The sequence below is a fragment of the Akanthomyces muscarius genome, chromosome 5, assembly GCF_028009165.1.
Source record: "Akanthomyces muscarius strain Ve6 chromosome 5, whole genome shotgun sequence".
In the NCBI taxonomy this organism is placed as follows: Eukaryota; Fungi; Ascomycota; class Sordariomycetes; order Hypocreales; family Cordycipitaceae; genus Akanthomyces; species Akanthomyces muscarius.
This window is the reverse complement of record NC_079245.1, coordinates 252,357-268,960: the sequence shown is the minus strand read 5'-3', so window position 1 is coordinate 268,960 and position 16,604 is coordinate 252,357. Positions and strand designations below refer to the sequence as shown.

The window sequence follows — 16,604 nt, the reverse complement described above, 5'->3', positions numbered from 1 at the left end:
ATACCCTAAGAGCCGCTCTTCTAAGCCTCCAAAAGGTGGCTCGTATAGTACTGTGGCTGTTGGGGTTGGCGAACAAAAAGGGCAATTTGGCTTCTCAATAGAAAACAAGTCGCCTTGAAGATTCTGATTACCTGCCTTGCCTGGTTTGAGGTCCAGCAACAGTTGCCCGAGTCGTCTGCTGATATTTAGTAGCCTGGAATGGCCGTATGGGAGCCTTCAGGCCGAGCGCGCGCAGACGCGCACCGCGATGGATTTGAACAGCAGATGAACTGTCGTCTGGGCTCACGGCCACCCATGGTTTTTTTATTGTGTCGCCTAGGACATATTGTTGTAGTCGGGACAAGAAAGTCCGCCCTTCGCCCCAAGGTCTGATAGGAATACCATGGCGAAAGGCTGAGGAAGTGTGCGCGAGTTTGAGGTCGTCGAATGGGATGCTTATAGATGCGAGTTGCTGAATCATCTAGGCAAGAGGGCCTATTATTAGTGGATTACTGTCCATGTCATGATTCCTGTAACGAAGGCCAGCAGGAGACGCGTTTGTACTTGACCGGCGTGGCCAGCAAGTGATTCAGCATTGGGGCAGAGCCAAACCTGGACCAATGCGATGCGACTGTAACTTATCCGGTCGATGGCGAGACGCTACGCCCGTGGGCAGACAGACTCAGCCGAACTCGAATCTCGGTGCATGGCTATGACTTGCCTCTCCGTCGTGGATGGGTTGCATATGCAGTGCTGTATCAAGGCTCGACGTTTTGAGCATTTTTGGCATTCGGTCGACTGCAGGTTGATTGCGTTGTCGAGAGCGAAGTGGGCTGGCGTGGCCGCGCATGTACAAACAAGTACCTACCCACTCCGTAACTACAGGGCAAGAATATGCTGGTGCAAGCACGCACAAGCCACGAAAAGGGCCCGAAAACCGGTGTGATGCGTTAAACTCCCTCTAACCAGCTGGCGCTGGAAGATCTGTGCCGCCCCTGTTTACAGCACTGTGGTAGGCGGCGGGCTGGTGGTTCCTACCGATCCGTGCCGTCCTGCCTCCACCTCCCTCCACTAGCACCTACCTACCTTATTGCCTAGCTAGGTACCTATATCTGATTACTGTACTGGCAGCGACGCCAAGGCAAGCACTCCAAGGTACTGGTAGAGACTGGCTTCTGGGGGCGCGTTTTGCGGTGTTGTGGACAATATCAACAGTGGCAAGAATACGCCAAGGAAAATAGGTCACGTAGCTCGTACAGCAAGGTAAAGGGTACCTAGGTAGGTACCTTGCTTGCCTATGTTCTGGGTGTACCTGACCTACCTAGCATACCCAAAAGCTGGGCGGGCGCCCAAGTACCTTCAAGTTCTTTGTCACTCACTGTATCCGTACCTCGTTTGTGCAACAGCATCCCCTTCTCGCTATTTATCTTGTCAGGTCCATGCCTTTCCATCATTCGCAGCAATGACTACTGTCTCTGCTGTTAAAACAACTACTTACGCTGTCATAATGCCTCTGGCAATCCTTTCTGCAGTCTTTGCCAGCTATTGGTATGCTTTCGGCGGCGCCAGGAATGTGCACCCGTTTGATCCCTATCATCCTCACTGGCAGACTGTCGTCTCTGCGAAAAAGGCAGAGCTGGCCGCCAAAATACCCCAGGAGTGGTTACTTTCTCAGACTGTAATTGACGATGCCAGGAGTAGACGAAGCATTGCCGGGGATTTCTTGGACAGCCTGCTCGATCCGCGCAATAGAGACATCACCACACGAGAGCCTGCCGAGATTGTTCACGACATAGCCTCTGGAAACCTATCCTCCGTGGATGTTGTGACGGCATTCTGCAAACGTGCTTCATATATCCACCAAATCGTAAGGAACCGTACCGGCGCCCCCCTTCCCAAGCTAATATCTGCCTGCCTAGAGTCCCGCGTTTCTCGAGATTGGATTCGACCTGGCTCTGGCTAGGGCTAGAGAGCTGGACGAATATTTCAACACTCATGGCCAGACAGTTGGTCCGCTCCACGGCCTTCCGATTACGCTCAAGGATCACTTTCATATTAAAGGGCTTGAAACCAGCTTCGGCTATGTTGAGTGGATAGGGACTTTCCAAGGCAAAAAGGGTACCGGTAAGGAAAAGAATGTTGAGAGTGAGCTGATCCGCCAACTCATCAGCGTTGGCGCTGTGCCTATTGCCAAGATTACTCTAATGGTCAGTACCCGGGCTCCTGAAAATAACAACAATATTCTCGGTTATTCATGGAACCCATATAATCAAGAGCTATCTACTGGAGGGTCCTCTGGGGGCGAGGCTCTCGTGCAAGCACTTAGAGGCAGTGCAGTCGGCTTTGGGTCAGATTCTGGAGGTTCCGTTTCGATGCCATCCTCCTACAATGGTATTTATAGTGTAAAGCCCTCACCAGGGCGGCTTTCATTTAAAGACGCGGCTGGTTCTGGTCTCGGTAATCTCGCCATAACCGCAGTTGTTGGCGTCATGGGGCCTTCAATTTCCGCTCTCCGCCTTGTGTTCAAGTCTTTGATGGAAACACGGCCGTGGGAGCATGACCCTTCCGTCCTCCCAATACCATGGAGAAGTGATCAAGAGGTTCCGCCAGATGCGATTCTCAGCTTTGGGTTCATGGAAAATGACGGCGTCGTGGCCCCTCACCCCCCCATTGCGCGGGCGCTTGAAATAGCCTCGAGTGCTGTCAAGAACAAAGACCACAGGTTAGTCTCGACAAACTCGAACAGATACACCTGTTCTAACACAAACTGCAGCTCATTGCCTGGAACCCCCCCTCTCATGCTGCCGACTCCATACATGTAAGTCATCCCTGTTCCAGGAAATGGCATTCCAGCTCATATCCCAAGGGGCCCCTTGCACGTGGCGATGGTTGCCCGGACGTGTACAGCGCATTCAAATCTTCGGATGAACCAATAGTACCTCAGCTCTCGCACCTCTTCCCAAATGGAAACCCCCAAAATTCCATTCCTTTGCCAGACTATGAGAACATCACCCTGAAAATGATTGGCTTTCGTAACCAATACAGGGAGTACTGGGCTTCCACAAGCAGTCACACAAAGAATGGTAAGTTTATATACTCTTGCCAATTACAAATTTCGGGATACCGCTGTATCAAATATGACCTAAATATATGGCGCTACAGGCCGCCCGGTGGATGCCGTGATTCTCCCGGTGTCACCATATGCAGGTTTCAAACCAGGCAAGTTTGACTATTCTGGTAGGTAATATGGGTGCTTAGCTCAGAGTGAAAACATACTAAAGTTATTAGCATACACTAGTATCGTAAATATTCTCGGCTATTCCAGCGCCGTCGTCCAGGTGACGTTTGGGGACAAAAGCGTTGATGTGGTGAAAGACGACTACAAGCCACTTGGCGAAAGGGACAAACTCAACATGGATACTTGTGATTGCCATTCAATATCTCACGTTAATCCTTCCATATGTCTCACATAACATATTTCCTTTAGACGACGCGGATGCAAGCGATGGCGTTCCCGCTGCCATCCAGATCCTCGGACGCGATCTCGAAGAGGAAAAAATTCTCTCCATTGCTCAAATTGTTGCAGACGCGATAACAGAGTACCAAGCCAAGCAGGCGTAGTTTTTCTGCTTGAAAATGCATGATGCGGGAGGATTGTGCATCAGCCCACAGCTTCTGCAAACAACTGATAGTCTTTGTTTTCCTCTCAAGATCATATGCTGGTATGGTGCATACCGGCTTATTCTCGAGATGAGTACCCAAGTTTTCTATTCTGATGCTCAAACCAAAAGGCAGCAGCTGATGCCGTTGGACAAACCCAGAATTCAGCTTCCAATGGTGCGTCAAAGCTTCGGCAAGATATTTAGAAAATCCAAGGGTAGGTACTACTTGCAAGTCCCTACATGCTACTGCTTTGCTCAATTCCAAGGCTTCCCTCATCGAATGGGGGCTTTCGTCTTGATCTGATGCTACGCCAAATATCGTGGCCGACCACTCGTTTTGGTCGACCTATACCCCAATTGGTCACAGGACAAAAAGAGTCTACCTTTCCACCCTTAACTATAGCTATTATTTCTTTATACCGTTTGAGAGATATGAAGACCTTTCTCTAATAAAAAGAGCATTAATAATAGATGGGTTTTACATTTTTACTAAAAAAGCTTTTTAATTTTAATAATTAAGGTAATATCTGAATTATATATTTAATGTATAGTTTAGTCGTATACTATATTTTTATAAACAAATAGCAACTAGATTCTTCTTCTTTTCCCTTTTTTTTTTTCCTTACTCGAGTGTTTTGCTCACCATAGCAAGCCTCCGCATCCTTCTATACTAAGCAGGAACACTATATTGACCATGGTTTTAATGAAAATATCAAAGAAGCACTGTATTCGGTTGACGATCAAAGGAACACATAAATATGGTTACAAAAAATAAATCCTCACGAACATTGCAACTCTCAATCTCGCGACGACAATTTTTGGCGTACCCGTTTCGTCACGTGACTCTCCCAAAAAAAACCTCCAACATGAGAAAGCAATTCCACATCAAACAGCACGACTGAAAGGTTCAATGTAATATATCACGAGTTGTGTTATAAAAAAGAAAAAGCACAAAATGGCAGAGTCACAAAGATCGCCGTGCCGTATTACGGTCATGGCCTCGGGATTTGGTTCCAACTTTCAGGCTCTCATCGACGGCATTGCCAACGATAGTCTACCTCACAGCCGCATCATTTCGCTCATTACCAACCGCAAGAGCGCTCATGCCACAGCTCGTGCCGGCAAGGCCGGTACGTTTTGTCTTTTCCTTTTATAGCTATTTCTCTGCCATTTCACAAGATTTTTATATATACTATTTAAAATGCAGAAAATGCTAATGTGAGAATTTAGGCATCCCCTGGGAGTACTTTAATCTCATCAGCAACGGCTTCCAACAAAAAGGTGAAAAGGATGAGGCAAAAATCGCCGAAGCCCGTCGACAATACGACGCCGCCCTCGCACAAAAGATTCTCTCCGCGCCGCAAGAAAAGCGGCCAGAGCTCATTGTGCTTGCGGGCTGGATGTACGTCTTTTCGCCGGCGTTTCTGGATCCCATCGACAAGGCGGGCATCCGCATCATCAACCTGCACCCCGCCATGCCCGGTTCGTCTCCTCCCGTCTCACTTTCCGATGCCATTTTGGCAGTCCCAATGTGACGTGGGTGCTAACTTTTTTTAGGCGAATTTGACGGCGCCAGCGCTATTGAGCGCGCCTTTGCCGCCTTCCAGGCCGGCACCCTCACCCGCACCGGCATCATGGCGCACTACGTCATTGCGGAAGTCGATCGCGGCGCGCCCATCCTCGTAAAGGAGATTCCGTGGGAGGGCGAGGATCTGGACGCGCTGAAAGAAAAAATTCATGGACATGAGCACGCCCTAATTGTCGCCGCCACGGCCAAGGTCGCCAAGGAGATTGTCGAGAGCCGGTCGTGATGTTTCCAACTGCCCGGAAACACAAAGTAAAATGTGAAAAACATAAAAATGGACACCGTTCGATTTATCTGCATTGTTATACCAATCAAGTCGTCCAACATCATCGCAGGCTCGGCTAACTGAGGCCGGGGGCAGCGGGTTTTTGAGTACTTGAGTGTGCGTCTTTGCGCAACCGCGCCATCTCGGGACGGAGCTGCTCGTTTTCTGTTCATTTTACATTCACGCTGTTCAAAAAAACACAAAAAAGAAAGTATGCGGCTGCAGGGGGGGCAAAACGCCGAAACGGCAATTATATAAGCCGTGTCACACACGTGCATGGCATTTTATATATCACATCGAGCCATCTTCTTCTCACTTTGTCATCAGAATCCGACAAAGCAGCAAATTCGTCTGAGCCACTGTTACACCGATCACGCTCACGTAAAGATGTGGGGTTGACTTTACTTTGTCTCGCAAAGTGCATGGAAAAGACAGTGGCGGACGTAATTACCGCAAGCGAACGTCCGGAAAAGAGGCGCCGCTGCTGCAGGGACCCTTCCCGACCGGGCGCAAGATGATTAACGACGCCGCCAATTCCCAGCAGGGGCATCCCGCCCACGGACAGACGGACGAGAGCCAAAGCATGGACACGCAGCCGCCTCTACTCGACCACGCAGCCGTGCAAGAGCAAGCATCGAGACTCGGCATCAGACGCCTAGCTTCAAGAGAGCTGAATAATCCTTCTCACATGAAACGACTAAAGACGACGAGTGATGGAGAAGATGCTAAACCGCGAACAATACCCTTCCCAGACAAGGTATGTCGTCTGCGTTACACTACTCTCCATATCACACGCTGAATATCTCCACAGCCCGCCGTGGTGGAAGAAGAAGCCGGCGAGATTGAGTACCACGTCGTCAACAACGATGGCACCCACGAGAGCTTCATCATCCTCACTGGCCTCAAGTGCCTGTTCCAGAAGCAGCTGCCCAAGATGCCCAAGGACTACATAGCCCGCCTCGTGTACGACCGCGCCCACCTGTCCATTGCCATCATCAAGCACCCACTCGAGGTCGTTGGCGGCATCTGCTTCCGCTCTTTTCCCTCGCGCACGTTTGCCGAAATCGTCTTTTGCGCCGTTGCGTCCGACCAGCAAGTCAAAGGCTACGGAGCGCACCTCATGTGCCATCTCAAGGATTATGTTCGCGCCACCTCACCCGTCATGCACTTTCTCACGTACGCAGACAACTACGCGACCGGATACTTCCAGAAGCAGGGCTTCAGCAAGGAGGTGACGCTGGACCCGAAGCTGTGGATGGGCTGCATCAAGGACTACGAGGGCGGCACTCTCATGCAGTGCAGCATGCTGCCGCGCGCGCGCTATCTAGAGGCTGGCCGCATGCTGCTGAAACAGAAAGAGACTATCCTCTCCATAATTCGCCCGCTGAGCCGCAGCCACGTTGTGCACCCGCCGCCAGCGCAGTGGGCCGGCGACAACATCACGCCCATCGATCCAATGTCCATTCCCGCGATCCGCGCGACAGGTTGGTGTCCGGCGATGGACGAGCTGGCGCGGGCGCCGAAGCACGGGCCGCACTTTACCGAGCTGCGGCGGCTGCTATATCAGGTGCAGAACCATAAGCAGGCGTGGCCGTTTCTGCATCCGGTGAACAAAGACGAGGTGACGGATTACTATACTGTGATTACGGAGCCGATGGATCTGTCGACCATGGAGGAGAGGTTGATGCAGGACGGCTATGCGGAGCCGAAAGAGTTCATCAAGGATATGCAGCTCATCTTTCGGAATTGCAAGCTGTATAATGATTCGACGACCGTGTATAGTAAATGCGCGGTCAAGTTGGAAAAGTACATATGGAGTCTGGTCAAGGAGGTGCCCGAGTGGTCGAACTTGCTTGAAGATGCTCCATGTAAGTAGTATGAAGATGCTACGCCTGACTAAGGCTTGCATTTCATAAACAGAAGACAGAAAAGATATTGCCACGTCTAATGTTGCTCTTGATTTGCAGCCAACCCTGACTCTGCACTACTGACCGAGTGGAGGGAGTATACGGGTGGCCGGCAGAGTACCTTTACGCCAACAAGCTTTTGAGCTAGGCTGGCCGAACAAAAAGTGAGAAGCAGGAGAATCTTTGTCTCTTATTTCTACATGAAGATGGACTAGACAAAAATGTACAACACCCGGTGTTCGCTGGTCGTCACCGACCCAGCTACTAATCAGGCGCTCAAGTGGTTGTCTCTCGGAGATCGGACGGGATCCAGATTTTTCACTCGGCTATGGCCGTACATGGTAATTGAACAGGCAAACTTGCATTATGAACACGTCGGGTTAGATCATCGTTGAACAGAGTCATATCATTGGGGGGGGTTGTAGCAACCGAGAGCCTGTGGATCACAATGACTAAATTGGTTTCAGACTTCAACTTAGCTTGCACAATGCAATCGTTAAGCCCGTAAGACTATATATACGTAATATAGATCTGTCACACAAAGCATCTGATTCTGTTGGCGACTTCCTCGGCACAATCCACGGGGCTTAGATGGCCACTACCTAGGATTAAACCCCACTGAGACTCCCTTATTCTATCATGAACCTCTTTCTTCACTCTCTCTGGGGTTTCAACCACATCTTTCTCCGCTGCCAATACTAACGCTGGGACTCGTATAGCATCGGTCAGCTCTGCAAAGTCCTCCTCCATCCCGTACCTCGGCCAAGCAGCTCTTGCCCACACGTTTCCTCGCAGCTGATCTGCAACCAGTACGTCGACTACATCTTTCGCAGGAGAAGATGCAGTCAACACATTCAATGTAGCAAAAGTTGCGGTATCAATGCTCTCGTAAGCCGTCATTTGCTGGTCCTTCATCTCTGGCGGTAGTCGGCATGAGGATAGCGGCGCAGGGCTGAGCAGGATAATGGATCTGAGACCGGCAGGGCTGCGCGCAGCCACCACCTGAGCTACCTTGGCACCCATGGAGAGCCCTATCAGGGTAAAGTCGCCCAGACCGAGCTGCTCTACGACGGCTTCTACGTCAGATGCGAGTAGACTCATGGAGTAGGCATCCTCGGAGGCGGGGCCAGACGATTCCCCCCAGCCTCGAAAATCCAGCGAGACAATTTGGTACTCGTCAGAAAGGTGACGGACCACCCATTGCCAGGTCCTGGACGATCCTCCCCAGTAGTGGAGGAAGACAAGCGCAGGCTTGGCAGAGCGGCAGGGTGGGCTGCTGATTATGGCGTGTATCGCAACATCGTTCCCCAGATTGAACTTTTGACTGCGAGGGGCCATCGTTTCGCTACCGGGAAATTTATGCGTTTGTGCTTGGAAAATGATTCTCACTCGTGTTAGCGGCTTAAATTCATATTTATAATCTGTCTAGCCAGAGATATGGCGCTCAAGTTCTGTTCCGGTCCGCCCCGAATTTAGGCGTGCGGAATCTCCAAGTCTCATGTGCACTTACACACGCCACATTTGGAATCATACACAGTATTCCATCTAAATAGCAACCAACTAATATATAATAGGAACGCAGTTCGTCTCACTATAAGGGCGACTAGTAGAAAACTTATATCCGAGCATGCGCGGATATATTTTAAGTAGAGCAGTTTTTCGTAGAATAGTACAAGTACAATCTTACAATGGGGGCGTATGCGAGAAGCTAAAGACTTACACCCGGCCAGGCTCGGATATGCATTTTACAGACTAGTATAAGAGCATACGTTAGGTACACTCATCTAAATAGTGAACTGACAAAGCACTCACCTTGTACAATTACTGTTTACCAACCTGTCTTTCTCTTCAATTGCCCAGCAGTCGACGCCGTGTAGCAGCTAGCCATGTCTCGCGAAAATCCTCTTCCGAATACAACGACGGGCAACGAAAAGCCGTCGCCGCGAAACATTGCAGTCATTGCGTGGACTGGGATGGACCTAACAGACTTCACCAGCTCGATTGAGGTCTTTTCGCATGTGCGCGATGCATCGCGTGCCCGACTGTACAAGACGACGACTGTCGGCGACGATGAAATCTCCATCACGTCTCAGGGCACCGCCATCAAACGAGAAATTACTACTGAAGACTTTATCGCCAACAAAAAAAGCTTCGACATACTGGTCATACCAGGCGGCGGAGGCTTCACAGGCGAGAGTATGCCCCAGCCCGCTGGCTTGCTATCGGCACTGCGCGAGTTCAAGCAGCTCGATGGAGGACAAGGTCAGCGAGTGATCTTGTCCATCTGTGCTGGCAGTTTCTTTCTCGGGCAAGCTGGCTTGCTGGAAGGAAAAGTTGCGACGGCGCACCCGAAAAGTCTCGCAGACTTGAAGAGGCTGTGTGCAAAGCACGGGGGCTCTACGATTGTGCGACAGCACTATGTCGATGCGGGCCTCTCCGAGACTGGCATACGCATAGTCACATCCGCTGGTATTACCAGTGGATTTGATGCTGCTTTGTATGTGGTGGAAACAGAGCACGGTTTTCCGGCAGCGGACATGGCTCGGGCTATTATGGACGCGGAGTACCGCCGAGAGGCTTTACCTTTTGGTATATTCTAGTCGCTTGTCTGGCTGGCGATCCTCCGAATCGGTCGAAGCTTTTAGCTATGGAAACTAGTCATGTTGTTGAAATGCACTTGCTGATCGCGACCGACAAGATGCAGGAGGAGACTGATGGAGCGGATGTATGGGAGCATGAGAGAGTTGTGTGCCATCATACTTAGGAGGTTTATATATTACTTGATTCAAGCATTTCCTTCATCTCGGGTTTTTTTGGAATTATTAGAGCGAGCCTTGGTTAATCTTTGCTTACTCACTCGAGGACGTCGTCATTCTCGGGCCACGAGGAGTGTGTGCCCGGTCGAACCAGCCTCACCGCGAAAGCACACGCAATTGATCATATTATTTATTCATTGGAAAAGTTCAGTTCTGTTCTTTTTACAGAGCCACGAGAAAAAATGCGCTTATACATCACAAATGAAAAGTCCTCCGGCCTCTATGCTGTTCCTACCATCCTGATCCTCTCTTCCACCCTCCCATCACTTACTTTCCCCGTTTACTGCTCCGCCTTTTGCTTCTCAATTCTCGCATCAATCTCCTTTAGCAAGCTCACCAGGTCCGCCTCTTCGCCCTCCACCTCGAGGCCCTCCTTCACCCACTCCCTCGCCTCGTCCAGCCTCGCCATCTCCACCAGACATCTGCCTCGGCGCCACCACGCCTTTGCGTTGCCCACCCTCCGCGCCTCGACGCTCGCCAGCGCGTCGACCGCGCCCTCGGGCCAGTTCAACAGCGCCATGTGTGCCTGCGCGCGGTTCGCCAGCAGGCCCGAGACTTCCTCTCTGACGAGCGCGCTCGGCTCCCACAGCGGCCGCTGCAGCGCCATCTGCAGACCGAGGGTGTACATCTTGACCGCGTCGTCGTATTTCGCCTTGCGGTACTCGTTGTTGCCATTGTCGCGGAGCTTGGTGACTTGCGCCGTGCGCTTGGGGTTCACGGGGATGGGGGGCGGGGGCACGTTGCCGGGTGTTTCGAGGGCCAGCAGTGCGCGGTGCAGCTCGTTGAGCTGCGCAAGCTCGGCGTTGAGCGCGCGCGAGGTACGGCCTGTCGAGACGTCCTTGGTGTCGGGGTTGAGGGTGATGGGGAGGAGGTCAAAGTGTTCGAGGTCTGACATGGTTGCTGTTGTCGCTTTTGTGATTTTTTTTGGTGTTGCTTTTTATGCTTCGCGGCTTTAACTAGTCGAGGTGCAAATAGACAAGTCGTATCCGGTGTTGGGTAATTGTGGTGGTGCTGAGTGGAAGCTCTGAATCCTGGCTTTTCGGTGTTGGAGCTCGGGAATTATAAAGGCCAGACCCGCGACAGAGGACACTTCACAGCACAGCGTCAAGCCACCCGCGCTATCTTATCGGCACATGATCTGGGGGAGAAGGTGGACCGCACATCGCTATAGTCCACTCACTACCCTAAAACGCACATGGGCAGTCGCATGAAATTGGTACTGTAGCGAGCGGCGCCATGATATCTTGAAAGTGAAAATTCAATATTAGCAATTGCAATTACATCATTCAATCTGTGCATATAAGCATAACACATGCTGATGACCACTAAGAAGAGCGTGGCTGTAGCATCCGTGTTGACTTGAGCTTCCGTATCCTACGGGGCGAGCCAAGCGCCTTACCAGCAATACAATGTCGTCATACTGTGTAGCTATTTCACATCGATCAGATAACTCATATACGCGTAAGATAAAGTAATCATGAGAATTGTATTCCATTTCTACTCCTATGCAGCAGCCCACATCCCTTCTCTCCCTCCTCGACATTATCCCTTTTTCCTTGTTCATCCGCAGAGCAGGCCAAGAAAGAAGAAAAAAGAAGCCAAGTCGCAGGTTGGCGGGGATAAATAACCGTTCATTTTATAAACCGAATAAAAAAACCATTGACCGGTTACATGTTTGTCCTTTTTGTATGTTTTTTTTGTCTTGTTTGTCTTTCCGTCGTTTCCGTTTTTTGTAGTCTTCCGCAAAGTGTCCAGCCATCCGCCACCCGTCGATTGTTGTCGCATGCGCTCACGAAACCACAAGGTTGGATCGTTGTCTCGTATGTGAAATGTGTGTTGGGATTGTTGTTGTTCTGTACTGGGGGTTGATTTTGTTTTCCTTTCGTCTTCTTCCTCTTCTCGCCTCTCTGCCTGTCCAGTTTTGCGACAGAAGAGGCGCCAGTCCAGCCAAAACAAAAGAGTTTCATATAGAACATTCAGGATAAAAAACAATCATCCGTTTTCTCCCCCCAAAATCAAAAACCATGCCACTATCCCTTTGCCATCACGTAGCAAGCAGCAAAACCGTATTGTAATTCCCTATGAACCACCGCGCCAATCTAATGAAACGCACGACAAATGACCAGACAATGCGAAAGCGACATCCATCCCTCTAGACCCCGCAAGGTTTCAGAGACAAACATCCGCCACTTAGTAGCCGAGAGCAGCAAGCTTCTTGGTGGCCTGGCTCTTGCCAGCGGCAGTCTTCTTGGCGTCGGTGAGTTGGCGGGCGGCGACGCGCTTGCGCTCGTAGTAGGCGGCACCCTTGGCCTTTCTTCTCTCCTCCAGGCGGGCGACGACGTCCTGGTACTTCCAGCCGACCTCGTGGCTGAGACGGCCGACGGTGCAGTACTTGCGGCCGGGCTGCAGGCGGAGGACACGGAGAGCCTGGGGAACGACCATCTTCTTCTTCTTGTCGTAGGGGGGAGGGACACCCTCGAAGACCTTGAGGCGCTCGAGAGCGGCGGCACCGCGGGCAGTCTTGTGGGGGATCATGCCACGGACGGCCTTGTAGAAGATGCGGGAGGGAGCGCGGAAGTGGAAGGGACCTGGCAAGTTAGTATGCGCCAGAGGTACTCAGGCAGGGAGTAGAGACTTACCACCGCGGGTAGGATTGAAACGGGTCATCTTGCGGAGGTAGGCGTGGTACTTGACTGTAGGAGGTCAGTATTGGTTCGGTTCACGGTGGGGGGTATGCCAATGCGATCGAGCGCGCCATTGCACCTCGAGGCGCTCGCAGAAACTGTGTGGTATAACGTACGCTTCGAGCGGAAGAACTCGCCAGAGATGTTGAGGGCCTCGCAGCGGACAACAACGACCTTCTGGCCGCTGAGGAGCTGCTTAGCAACAATGGAGGCGAGGCGACCGAGAAGGTGGCCCTTGCCATCGACGACGACCTGTAAAACATGAACCATTAGCCCGATGCACTGTATCCCCATTTCCTTGTGGTTTCAGCCTTCTCTCAAGCCCATCCAGTCCCAAAGCAACGGCTTTCCCAATGATTCGCGGGGAGATGCATGGCCAAGCACGGCGGCGAATTCGGCGTCGGTCGTAATTTTGCCGCAGTAGAAAGTGCAGTATCGCATGTGCCATGCATCCGGTCGCTCATCCCGTGAACCTCTTGGGAATCCGTCGCAGTGATTTTGTGCGGGCGTTGAAGAAGGCGGCGGCCATCCAGATGCGGTGGTTTAACTCACAACCGACTCGAAGGAAGACATTGTAACCGATTTCCTTTTTTAAATGTGAAATGAGAGGAAAGAGAAAAGAATGTTCAAGTCGATCAACTTTGAACAAAAACAAATCCTCGAGGCGAAAACGAGAATCTGGTTTTCCTGTGGTTGCTGTGGGTTAGTGTGTCGTTCCCTGGGCGGAAGAGAAGTGGTTCGCGATTTACGAAAGAAAATCCAGTTGAGCACACTGTGCTTGAGGGCTAGAAGGTTGTGCCTTTGGCTGAAGGGGGCGCTAGCTGCAATTGGTCTAGGGCCAGAACTTTAGCAAGCGAACAGGGCTCACAGTTGAAGAGTGCTTAGGGCACCAAGACCTAGCGGATTCGCCTGCCGAAGATTGGCCGGGAGGCCCGCCACCACCAAAACCGGGAGAGTATCACGTGATGAGTTTAAGCTGGTGCTGGAGAAGCGAGTCCTAATCTGGGAGTGGGGCTTTGTATGTCACTGACCAGTGGCAGTCGCGCGCGTCTCACACTGTTCAACAGGTGCCCAGAGTACGGCGCTTTATTCAGGCCCTCTGCCTGCCACCTCATAGCCTTTGCTTTCCATCGTATCGCAGCGGGCGGATATTCATGGAAGGAGATGAGGAACTTCCAGGTCCTGCCTACAGGTCTGGTCTGTATTCTGACCCCCAAATGGTGAAAACATTGCGTGACTAAAAGCAGCGATAGAAGAGCGTCTGCCATTCTCCTGTCCCGAATTTATCTTTTGAATGACACCGCTCTCCTTGCTACCTTCCCATATCCTCCCCGTGGAAGTTTCCTTTTTATCATCATTATATATGAAATAGATGAGTTTGCTTCAGCGCGCCTGACCCTGCGGTACGCCAGCACGACGGCCTCGAAGAAGCCATACTCGTGCAACAGTCGCAGGGCCAGGAATGCCAAAGGTTTTCGGTGAGCTTAGATGCCCGGCTCACTCTGATACGCGTCGCGCGTCGCTTGTAAAAACGCTGCCAGGATTGGCGTCGACTTGCTCGTCGCGGTGCTGCCGGTCTGCGGGTCTGGCTTTCCAGGCGTCGACAACGGGGCGTTGAAGTAGGTGGCGCGGCCGTTGGACCGCATTTTCTGCCCAATCGTGCTCAACAGGTTCTCTGAAAGGATTCGACGTAAGCCATCGTGCATAGGGAGCGGACTGCAAGTCAGGTACCGTAGATGTCCAAAACGGTCGGCTTGGATTGCTGGTATTGGCCTGTTCTACACAGACCAGTCTATTCCCGATAATCAAATGATCGAATCTACCTGTAACCACACTGCCGCTGTCTTATGCAGTCCAATGCTATACACTCCATATGCCAAATACAAAAGCCAGTGGCAAGTTTTCTTGTTCTCCTCGTCCGACTTACACAGCACCAGATTTTGCGTTGTTCTCTCTCGGTATATTATAAATCAATCCAATCCAATGGCCCGCAAAAAGAAGAAAAAAGTAAGCTTAAACGGGGTGAGGAGCGTCTATCTGTCAACAGGTCCTCGCGCGACGTCAACTTGCTTCAGCACATCTTGCACAGTACGGATCAGATCCTTTCGACTTTGTCGCACATCCGGGTTGCCCTCCGTGTCCACCTCGTCCAGCTTGAGCACTACGTGCTGCAGGATCGTCTCGGACAACCGCGTGTGCTCGTCAGTGCGCTTGCGCGCGTCGGCGGGAGGCTTGTTAATGTACTCCTTGCACATCGGCAGCCATTTTGTCTTGAAATCATTGGCAATCTCGTCGATGCGTCTCTGGCCGGCCGCGCCGGGCACGGGCGAGGGTGACTTGGCCCCGCCGGAGGTGCTGTCGCCGGGACTGGTGGCTGAGTCTCCGTCGCCGGCGTTGCGCTTCTTGGCTGCCTTGCGCTTTTTATTCTTTCTCTGGGACTTGCTCTCGCCGACGACAACCATTTCCTCGTCCGAGGCGTCGACGCGGCCGTTGCCCTCGGGCAGGATGGCCATGAGGACGCTATTGTTCCTCACGCCGTAGTCGCGCACGGGTGCCGTCTGATCCTTGAGCTGAAGGCCCTTGTAGAGAAACTTGAGGTAGCGCCACTCGCGCGGTGGCAGGCCCATCATGAGCCCCGCGCGCTCAGCAACGTCGGAGACCTTGAGCTTGCCGTCGCCGATAACGTGTCGGGGAAAGTGTGTCGGGTAGTTGACGCCGCGGCTCTTGATAAGCAGCACGTCGTCGTCGGCACTGGGCGAATGCGGACGGCGCGCATTGTTACTCGACGCGGAACCGAGACCATGGTCGTCGAGGTCCTGCGAGGTTATGTATGCGTAGTCGTCTTCGGTGACGGTGGGCACGCCACCGGGCTGGGAGCCGTAGGGGCTCCGGGACCAGCCGTAGCGGGACATGGTAACGGGAACGGCGACGAGGGCGGCGGCAGCGGTGTAGACGAGCGAGGGGTGGAGGCCGAGGGTGGTGGAGATGTACTGGTTGGAGGAGTCGAGGGTGGCCGAGAGGGAGTCGAGGGTGCCAGTGATGTAGCTGCCAATGTTTTGCAGGGCACCGGGGGATGCCACGGCCGCGCGGGTAGAATCCACCTTGTCGATGGGTGGTAAGGTGGCCTTGTGAGAGGACACCTTGGTTGGGTAGATATTTTGTTGGTATCGTGAAGGGGTGCGATGCGGGGGGGATGTGGTGTGATGTTTCGTCAAACTGAGAGGGAGGGCGTTCTGCGACGAGCCGCACGAGGACAGGCGGGGGACAGCTGGCGGAGTGACTCGGCCGTCGTACAGCTTCTCGTGTGATCAGGTATGTATTCGCCGAGGGTTGGCGACAGCTGGCGCGGGGTTGGGCAGCAGTCGAGGCAGCGGGAGATGCAGTCTGGTTGACTGGATGTAGGTTGGATCGTCAGGGAGGTCAGGGCGCATTGTGTCTTTTCAGCGGGGCGACATGGACGGCTACCCTGTAGATGAGAATCAATTTGGAGGGCTAGATAGCCGCGGCTGCGATGGATCAGGCATCAATTGAAATGTGGTTTCTCTTTATCTACGGTGTTTCAATTGAGCTGTAAGATTTCTTAGGAGAGTTTGTCCGTATCTAGGCCTCCCGTGCTGCACGACTTGATCTCGACCTGGTGCACGACGCGGCTGCCAGCAGCTGGGTGCCAACCAACATCTTGTTTGGGGTGAAGTGTATGAAGTGC

At 52.2% G+C, this 16,604-nt stretch overlaps 9 protein-coding genes across 9 annotated transcripts; 5 read left to right on the top strand and 4 right to left on the bottom strand.

The window, feature by feature from the left end:
* Positions 1 to 1,441: 1,441 nt before the first annotated feature.
* LMH87_009320 (uncharacterized protein) lies at positions 1,442 to 2,915 on the top strand (the record flags this gene model as incomplete). Its single annotated transcript, XM_056196294.1, has 6 exons — positions 1,442 to 1,846; positions 1,899 to 2,186; positions 2,254 to 2,326; positions 2,458 to 2,701; positions 2,753 to 2,797; positions 2,846 to 2,915. 6 exons carry the CDS (start codon positions 1,442 to 1,444, stop codon positions 2,913 to 2,915), a joined length of 1,125 nt encoding a protein of 374 aa, XP_056053458.1.
* An 83-nt stretch (positions 2,916 to 2,998) lies between these two features.
* LMH87_009319 (uncharacterized protein) lies at positions 2,999 to 3,600 on the top strand (the record flags this gene model as incomplete). The annotated part of the gene is made up of 4 exons (XM_056196293.1): positions 2,999 to 3,062; positions 3,142 to 3,216; positions 3,268 to 3,402; positions 3,467 to 3,600. The coding sequence occupies 4 exons, from the start codon at positions 2,999 to 3,001 to the stop codon at positions 3,598 to 3,600; spliced, it is 408 nt and encodes a 135-aa protein (XP_056053457.1).
* Positions 3,601 to 4,635: 1,035 nt separating this feature from the next.
* LMH87_009318 (uncharacterized protein) lies at positions 4,636 to 5,452 on the top strand (the record flags this gene model as incomplete). The annotated part of the gene is made up of 3 exons (XM_056196292.1): positions 4,636 to 4,771; positions 4,872 to 5,123; positions 5,199 to 5,452. 3 exons carry the CDS (start codon positions 4,636 to 4,638, stop codon positions 5,450 to 5,452), a joined length of 642 nt encoding a protein of 213 aa, XP_056053456.1.
* A 553-nt stretch (positions 5,453 to 6,005) lies between these two features.
* Positions 6,006 to 7,541, top strand: LMH87_009317 (uncharacterized protein; the record flags this gene model as incomplete). Its single annotated transcript, XM_056196291.1, has 3 exons — positions 6,006 to 6,248; positions 6,303 to 7,359; positions 7,459 to 7,541. 3 exons carry the CDS (start codon positions 6,006 to 6,008, stop codon positions 7,539 to 7,541), a joined length of 1,383 nt encoding a protein of 460 aa, XP_056053455.1.
* A 391-nt stretch (positions 7,542 to 7,932) lies between these two features.
* LMH87_009316 (uncharacterized protein) lies at positions 7,933 to 8,736 on the bottom strand (the record flags this gene model as incomplete). Its single annotated transcript, XM_056196290.1, has 1 exon — positions 7,933 to 8,736. One exon carries the CDS (start codon positions 8,734 to 8,736, stop codon positions 7,933 to 7,935), a length of 804 nt encoding a protein of 267 aa, XP_056053454.1.
* A 548-nt stretch (positions 8,737 to 9,284) lies between these two features.
* On the top strand, positions 9,285 to 9,998 carry LMH87_009315 (uncharacterized protein; the record flags this gene model as incomplete). The annotated part of the gene is made up of 1 exon (XM_056196289.1): positions 9,285 to 9,998. One exon carries the CDS (start codon positions 9,285 to 9,287, stop codon positions 9,996 to 9,998), a length of 714 nt encoding a protein of 237 aa, XP_056053453.1.
* Positions 9,999 to 10,494: 496 nt separating this feature from the next.
* On the bottom strand, positions 10,495 to 11,109 carry LMH87_009314 (uncharacterized protein; the record flags this gene model as incomplete). The annotated part of the gene is made up of 1 exon (XM_056196288.1): positions 10,495 to 11,109. The coding sequence occupies one exon, from the start codon at positions 11,107 to 11,109 to the stop codon at positions 10,495 to 10,497; it is 615 nt and encodes a 204-aa protein (XP_056053452.1).
* Positions 11,110 to 12,404: 1,295 nt separating this feature from the next.
* On the bottom strand, positions 12,405 to 14,013 carry LMH87_009313 (uncharacterized protein; the record flags this gene model as incomplete). Its single annotated transcript, XM_056196287.1, has 8 exons — positions 12,405 to 12,802; positions 12,854 to 12,907; positions 13,015 to 13,150; positions 13,451 to 13,484; positions 13,546 to 13,585; positions 13,648 to 13,703; positions 13,767 to 13,900; positions 13,954 to 14,013. 8 exons carry the CDS (start codon positions 14,011 to 14,013, stop codon positions 12,405 to 12,407), a joined length of 912 nt encoding a protein of 303 aa, XP_056053451.1.
* Positions 14,014 to 14,382: 369 nt separating this feature from the next.
* LMH87_009312 (uncharacterized protein) lies at positions 14,383 to 16,576 on the bottom strand (the record flags this gene model as incomplete). The annotated part of the gene is made up of 4 exons (XM_056196285.1): positions 14,383 to 14,573; positions 14,630 to 14,690; positions 14,965 to 16,194; positions 16,571 to 16,576. The coding sequence occupies 4 exons, from the start codon at positions 16,574 to 16,576 to the stop codon at positions 14,383 to 14,385; spliced, it is 1,488 nt and encodes a 495-aa protein (XP_056053450.1).
* Positions 16,577 to 16,604: the final 28 nt, after the last annotated feature.